The following is an 8,366-nucleotide window of genomic DNA, read 5'->3' on the forward strand; positions in this document are numbered from 1 at the left end:
GCATGCAGTGACATACGCCTGAAGAGTTAAACTTGTAACGTATATTGAAAAAAATAGAATCCTGAAAGCTGAAAGTGTATTTTCGTCAACAGATATTTCAGTCATGCAAATAATCTTACTAATATTATAAATGTGTAAATTCAGATGGATGGATGTTTGTTAGAGTTTGTAGTGTTGAAAAGGATGGATAGAACAAATATACGAGTAGTGTGGTAGACACTCTTTAATTTGAATATCGAACTTGATCCAAAAAGGTTTCATATATATGCACTTGTAAGAACTTTTTGATTCACCCTCGTACTTATTTTTTTTTAATTACATGCGGACGGAGTCGCGAGCTAGTTATTATATATGTTTAGTTCATTAGCCGAGAATTTTTACTTTCCTAGTAAGAGATAACAATAAGCTTATGTTCCTAAACGACAGGTTATTGCGATCTGTAGTTTTTTTAAGATATCGTAGTCTGTTTTAGCACAAATTGGACATGAAATCTGGTGGTGGATGGTGGTAAATCGTTATATCGTTTAATCTATACTAATATTATAAAGAGGAAAGCTTTGTTTAATTGTAATGAATAGGGCTTAAAAATTTCACCGTTAAAGGTAATTTATCTGTGAGTAACATAGGCTGTATTTTTTAATTTCTTTATCATCGGACGGAGTCGCGAGCAAATGCTATGGAAGATAAAAACAATTTAATTGTTGTAGCCATTAGGTTATAATTTTGATAACAATGTAGCCGTTAAATTGACATTAATGAGTGGTGAGAAAGCGGTGATTTTGATATCTTTATGTTCAAGCCTGAAATCGTTGAAATCTACTGAGAATTTGATAATAGAGTTGTTGAACATCACATTGTCAAAGGTTAATTTTTGAAACATCCAAGTAAAATTTTATTAATTAACTATAAAATAAACTTTATTTTCTATGCCTTTCTTAGGAAATAAATTAAAGGGTTTTTTTTCTGAGAAGAATTTTCTCTCGCAACTTGCGATAATGCTTTCATGTGAAGTTAAACTGATTATTTATTATTTATATAAAAGAAGAAAACGGTCCGGAATTTTATCTAAATAAATATATTTTCTTTACCAATTCTGGATTCAATACCATGCAGTTACAACTCTACAATAAACCTGTGGTAACTTAGAAAAAAACCGTAAACTTTTAAAACTATTATTTAACAAACAAAACAATACAAGAAACGGTTAACTTAAGTTGTATAACATGCATGAACATAACATCGTCAAGGTAATACTTGCCAAAATATGCAAAAAAAAGAATCACAATTATGCGCGTTCCTTATTTAGTCTCGGGTTCGTATTCGCACTTAACATCCGTTTAATACAAAATTATGTAAAACTTTGAAAACGAAACTCGTACAATAGAATCGCTTTGTTTTTAAGTTTCACTTAAGTTTTCGTAGCGCGGTCTTTGAACGCTAGCGCACGTAATCTCGCGGCGACGGTCGGGTACATACTGGCTCGGCCGCCCTGTCCTTCGCGACTCAACACTTTCACTGTAGATAAACCTACGGATAGGGGTGACGGATTCGAATCCAAACACACTCAGAATGATGAACAAACTTAGGGAGTCCCTTAACATTGATATATATTACAAATAACTACTCTAAGGTGTTGTTTAATAATCATTGATGTTTCTGAGTTAGAAATCTTTGTGACTAAATCATTTTTTTTAAACAGATAATCTACAATTGGTGAATAGCATTAGTAGAAACTATCCTAATAAAATTTGCAGATTTAATTAACAAACGGTTCTCGAAATACAATCCTTCAGTATAAACAGAAAATACATATATCTTACTAATATTATAAATGCAAAAATTTGGATAATTAGACGCATGTTTGTTAGAGTTTCAAACTAAACTGCTAAACGGACATCTTGAAATTTAGCCTAGTTGTAGAGCATAGTCTGGAAGAACACATAGGCGGTTTGCTTTTGTTTTTTTCTAATTCCGCTCGGTCGAAATCGCGGGTATTGTACAGTAGTTAATTATGCATCATACATGAACAAATTCCATTCACATTACACGCATTACTAAGGTGAATATCAAAGTACCGGAAATCGGCGAGCGATAGCAAGAACCGATCACATACGATCAGACATCTTTTGTCATTACCGCATATACCTAAGGTGTCTTTGAAACATATGTCATTACAAGAAACGCATCTTTTTAATCGGAAATTACTTTATCAAGGAAAAATCTTTCTAGAATGAAGCAATAAACCCGCCAGATGCTACGTGACCACCAGTTAGAAATAATTGATATCTATAGACTCCATCCGCATGGAATTTAAAAAAAAAAAACAAAAGTGAGTAGCCTATATGTTTTTCCAGATTATCCTCTACATCTATACCAAATTTCATCTAAATCCGTTCAGCCGTTTAGGCTACAAACTCTTACAAACATCCATCCATCCATCTAAACTTACACATTTATAAAATTAGTATGAAGTATGGTAACTAACAAATAAAGAGGTAAATTTAGACATAGATGTATGGAAGACTACGTATTGATTGGACACTATGTAGACAAGACAGATTGACAAAATATGCCGAAAGATTTTGGTCTTTATCACAAATTAAATAAAATACCGAATTGCTTAAATTTTTGTAAATATGGAAATACTGCGAGCGGGAAAATGTGCGATTCTCGATTGTTTCGCAGCCAATTCAATTGTTTATTCAAGTAAAAATCGCGTAAGTAAGCCTCCATATAACCTCATAAGAATCAAAACTTATCAGTCGTGCGACATTTTAGTCAAAGGTGTGCACACGCATTGTAAATAATTCATCTGCAGTAGGAACACTGGAATACTGCAACACCCTAAGCGGCAGTATTTGATGAATGCTGGTATGTAAAACATATTGTCATTATGTACTAATTGTTATGTAAGTCACAATCAATTGTTTACTTCACTACATCCACTTAGAATTCATTACATTTCAATGAATGTATGGATCTTTACCAACATACAATTCCCAGAATGTTTTTTGGAACTTCAATGAGAAGTTATTCTGTTAATTCCGTAAAATTGTATTGTAAAAACCTATTGTTTTTGTAGATATTTACAGAGCGATTGGTCTTTCTCAGGGGTTAAGCACTTCAGGTCCTAGCTTCTAATCCCGTTATGTGTAAATTGTCTGTCAATTTTAGAATTTCACATATATGTACATTCCTTAGAACTGATAAATTCTATCAGATTGTGTCGTCCGATATATCAAAACTATCCTGCAAATTATTTTTCAGATTATTATTGTCGGAGCCAGGATGCGGTGATCTTTACCGATTGAGATTGACATGTTGCAACGACCGCTCGTAAATGTCACTCGTAAAATACAATAAAAATCACTTATTTAATAAGTACTTAATGTCTCATAAACTTCCTTAGGGACTGCTACAAAAGACATTCGACTTCGCAGTTACACAAAACAGACAGACAGCAAACTTCGGGCTACATGCTTCGCCTTCGGCCTAAAGTGTGAAGCAACCAGTTAATAATTTTACGTCATTTCTCAATACATATGCTTTCTAGGCGTTTAGTAGCAAGGTATTGCGTAAAAATATTATCATAGTATAATTACAGTTGCATTAATTTAACATTTAAAATCAATCACCGATATGTGTTTGATAAATGGTCGTTGCCAAACGCGCGAACCTGTCGGTTGATTGAACTTTGAAAATAAACGCTATACTATCAAAAAATGTTAATAATCAGTTGTTTTTTTTATTACATAAGGTGGCAAACGAGCAAGCGGCCTGAATACGCCAAAATGGCGAAGCGACCGCTGCTCATAGACATGTGCACAGAGGTTGCGTTGCCTACCCTTGATCGACGGAGGAGACCCACTTAAAGAGAATATTTCCCCTTTCTATGCGTCTCCTGCACTGTCAAATCCACGTTCCCTTCTCACCACACTCATCAGAGGAAACGAGGAATTGCTGCCACTTCACGCCTGTCTTCTGTGTGGTCGTGGTATTGCTTATGTCGAGCCTGCCCTACAGTGCGAAGATGTGAAAGCGGGCTCTACCACTGTTTCTTTAAAATATCGGTATAAATAAACGAAGTAAAGTATTGGTACATATTTTATTTACAAACAGTAGAATTCAATTGCCTTTATTGCCGCTAGTTTACCTTGTGTTAACAATAGCTTAATTTATAATTTAAGATACTGGTAACACTCACTAATTGGTTCCTATTAGGGTACTAATGTTACGCGGTATTTGATGTTACACGGCGAGCATTTATGCGGTCTGTGGGAAAAAGCAACAAGTCGCTTAATACGAATGTTACACCATACACACGTAAAATTAAAACCGTACTTACTACCTAGTAACTAAACGTTTCTTGGACGAGGCTTTAAAAATAAAGCCCGTGTAAGTTCAAGGTGTCCTTCGACACCACTGCTGCCACCAAAATTGGCAAATGTCATGAACGAAAACAATTGTAAACTTTTATTGCGTACGATTCCGTAACGATACCGACATGACACGTATTAAAAAAATACATTTTACATGCAGATTTTACAGCGGGCGCACACCTTTGACTAATCTATCGCACAACTGTTGTGCGATTGTCGATTGTTTCGCAGCCGATTCAACTGTTTAGTTGCACAACTAATCGAGTAGTGTGCGCACCTCTATATAATTTCATAGTAATCAAACCGAGACTAAACGATTGTGCGATAAATTCGTTTTAGGTGTTCGCAAGTTCTTACTGGACAACTTACTTATACAAACATTATATTTAATATATGAACTTCTTCTATTACTACAAATAATTCCAGATAACAACATTTTTATAAGCACAGAAGTCAACGCTATAGTACAGTTGGGGAAGTACGCAGTGTCCCACTTACGGAGACATTGACATATTCTTTGCAATGAGACAAACTCCGCTCCTTCTTACTATTGTTTCATTTCTTCAAGCGAATGTGGCTTGTATTGTTGAACACTGCTTAATTCCCCGACTGTACATAAAATGTCGTAAAGTATAAAAGAATTCAATTCGTTAAAAGGGTGGACTCCCACAGGTGTTGAAATAAAATTAAGGCCAACAGAGAAACATCATTTGCGACGTAAATGACAGCGTTAATAAGAAACGATAGCACGAGGAAACAAATTGCAACAATTTATATAATTAGCTTTTATTATACGGTGTCTTGTAGAACTGCATACGAGTACTTTTAAACGAATCATTATATACAGACTACAGAAATATCAGTGCTGTTTATTCAATTAGGAAAAAAATTGGATTGCATCGTACTTGTAAGTAACGTCCCTTTTCCTTCTATACACTATTAAAATGTACTACAGAGTTTCTTGAAAGTTGAAAACAATTTAATTCGCAACTGGAACAAATGTATCGGGACATTTCACGATGTTTGAATTAGCGTCAATCTACGTGTCTAAATATTAACTGCTCTATTATTTAGTATAGTACAGTACTTAGTATATTGTTTGTCCTGGCCTCAATTTAATAATTTCCGGATGGTTAGGGTCGCCATTACCTCTCACTACATAAACCGTTCTAACAGATTGGTCCTCTTTATGTTCATTATAGTTATTGCTATATCCTTTGTAAATATCTGAGTTTAAATTATTGAAACTGTTATAATTATAGTTAGAGTCCAATTCTTGATACTTGTTAATGTATTCAATGTTTCTAGTATCAGGGAACTTAAATCCTCTTGGATCTCTTTTGCTTTCTTCTCTGTTAACTTCTCTTATATCCTTATCGAAGTATGATTCATCTGGAAATTTCAAACCTTTACCAACTCTTACTTTAGTATTAATATCATCTGGAAAAGACCATTTTGTATTATCTATGTTTTCAAAGGACAAATTATCTTCAAAGTCATCCAAATATTTGCCAGGTCTATTTTGAATTCGCTCTTCTATTGTGTTCTCTTCTAAATTCTTGAATCGTATTTTATTTAAACCATCATTATTTTTATTATAAGGATAATTGTTGCCGTATTTTTGTACTGGATAGCCATTTATTTGATTTTGTTGGTTATATTGATATGGGAAGTTATTGTTTATAAAATTTTGAGGAAACTGGTTTTGTTGGTTGTTGTAATTCTGAGACAATTGGTTGTAGAATTGATTGATATTTTGTTGATTGTTTTGTGGTGCGTTGAAGAATCTGAAGAAGCCACCATTGTGGTTGTTCAGGTAGTAGACGAGTTGCTCAGCATCTGTGGGGCAGAGGGGGTATGCGACGCGGCACGACGAGGGGTTATTCTTAGACGACATCCCCAGGAAGGCAGCTCGGCCGAAGACGAACAAAGGATTAGAACTTATACCTCGGTATGCTGATAGTAACCTGGAGATGTAGATATAAAAGAATTTAGTTAAACACCTATGTTAATACGTGAATTTTATTTAATATTTCTAATTCGTAGTGTCAAAACTAGCTTTAATGGTGTTAAACACAGCTAGATATATGATCAATTTGTTGTACATCCTATTGCAGTAGCAAGTCTGCTAATTAAACCCATACAGAGCCATGGAAAGATAATAGTTTCATTTATTTATTTATTTATTTATTTATTTATTTATTTATTGCAATTAAATTATACAAACATTATACAAACATCTATATAAAGTAACAACAATAAGTACCCCTTCGGGCGTGTAATATATTGAGTACAAATGCAGCGAAACAAACTTTGGGAACATCAACATAACCGTATCATATTTGCATCTAAAGTTATAGTCATTGCATGTAGTTGCATTATAGTCAATTCTTCAACTAGTTTCACATAAACCATTATCGTATTGTAATAAATAAAATACCGCTAGCTGTTAGTTTTAATTGGGTCAGTTATAATTTTGATAAGCGCCCCGTTACTGCATCTGAAGTTCCCTCACGTTCAGGTAGTCGCCATTTATATCGATAGGAACTGGGCCAGCAGAAGTGACAATGGACTAATGGCTGTGGTTATTGACATGAGTTCGAATCCAGTAATATTGCGAATAAAGCACATTTAAAAGAAAAAGTATGTGCTGGGTTCTAAAATATCTAACACTTTATAATTTAATTAAATAGATTAATTATCTACATCGCAGAAACTCCTACGTCAAAATAATAGCAATTAGCCATTTAATAACGTATTGCTATTTTTAATTGCAGTTTAAATATTGTTAGTATGACTTAAATAATGATCAGAATACTTACGTGAGCAGAGGCTGCAGTCCAGCGATGGACTGCAAAGTTCCGGAGACCGGGGCTCCGCTTGCCGCCTCGCACAGCAACCGCGCCACGCACTCCCGATCGTCGAACAATGCTATCGATGTTAGAGCTTCGCTAACAGTCGATAATGCTTCAGTGGCCAGTGACGGCCTTTGACGATTAGGTGGCCCTGAAATGACATAAATGGAGCCCCTTACATACTATATTTTACTACCACCCTTACTACATTTTGTACGGTAAATTACTGATGCATTGTATAAACAAGCATTAAAACTTTGGGTAAAGTAGATCGTGTACAAAACCATTTGTAACTTACTGTAAATACCGCTTGGGTCTTGTCCGTAAAACGGAGATCCTCCAATACCGGGTGGTTGGACATAGGGTGCGTAAGGTCCATAATATCCAGGAGTCAAACCCTGTGGTCCCTGCACCCTAGGTTTGCGTCTCCTCCTCTTCTTTACTTTACCTACCCTATTATCGTCTAAGAATGTTATTTCCTGTTTATCTTCATTTGTGTTCAATTGTATATTATCATTGACTTTTGATATCATTTTGTTAGAGTCGAAATAGACATCTCGATCACTTTCTTCAAAATTGAATTTAGTACGACTTTGTATAGTTCCGTTCAAGTTAAAGATTTTACTGAAAGTAACAAACATTTTTAGAAATTGAACAATATATGTGTAAACTAGATGTACTCGTATGTAGATGTAGATTATTATCGATAGCAATTGTTCTTTAAGTATTTAAAATTATGAAATCATTTATACTTACATTAGCAAAGCTTCCGGGTCGTATTCCACTGTTGAATTATTTAGTTTGTCGGACAATTCCTCGCAGAATATTGACAAAAAGACCAAAGAAACAGCGACGTACAAACACTTAAATCTCATGACGAAATCTGCAAAATAACTTCCAATTAACACGATTATTTCTTTACAAACATTTACTCTTCTCCTCAGTAACTATAATTACAAGAAATGCAATATTTTAAAGTATCGAAATTAATAATTGCTACTTTGTAGTTAAACCCTGTTTATTAGTTCTCTAAATTGTCTTACATATGTCTTTATTAAATTTCAAATAAGCGTAACTTACAGCTTTAAGTAACAGACGGTCTCAACACTAACATCACCGACTTCCAAATGAG

The 8,366-nt window shown here is 34.4% G+C and overlaps 2 protein-coding genes across 2 annotated transcripts; both read right to left on the reverse strand.

Moving 5' to 3' along the window:
• Positions 1–4,615: 4,615 nt before the first annotated feature.
• On the reverse strand, positions 4,616–7,254 carry LOC106110144 (putative mediator of RNA polymerase II transcription subunit 26). Its single transcript, XM_013291859.1, has 2 exons — positions 7,202–7,254; positions 4,616–6,346 (listed from the first exon to the last, which is right to left on the reverse strand). The coding sequence occupies exon 2, from the start codon at positions 6,274–6,276 to the stop codon at positions 5,467–5,469; it is 810 nt and encodes a 269-aa protein (XP_013147313.1). The 5' UTR covers positions 6,277–6,346; positions 7,202–7,254; the 3' UTR covers positions 4,616–5,466.
• On the reverse strand, positions 7,198–8,165 carry LOC106110118. The gene is made up of 3 exons (XM_013291830.1): positions 7,991–8,165; positions 7,533–7,858; positions 7,198–7,385 (listed from the first exon to the last, which is right to left on the reverse strand). Exons 1-3 carry the CDS (start codon positions 8,107–8,109, stop codon positions 7,198–7,200), a joined length of 633 nt encoding a protein of 210 aa, XP_013147284.1. The 5' UTR covers positions 8,110–8,165.
• Positions 8,166–8,366: the final 201 nt, after the last annotated feature.

The sequence above is a fragment of the Papilio polytes genome, unplaced genomic scaffold (assembly GCF_000836215.1).
Source record: "Papilio polytes unplaced genomic scaffold, Ppol_1.0 DF820844.1, whole genome shotgun sequence".
NCBI classification, from domain to species: Eukaryota; Metazoa; Arthropoda; class Insecta; order Lepidoptera; family Papilionidae; genus Papilio; species Papilio polytes.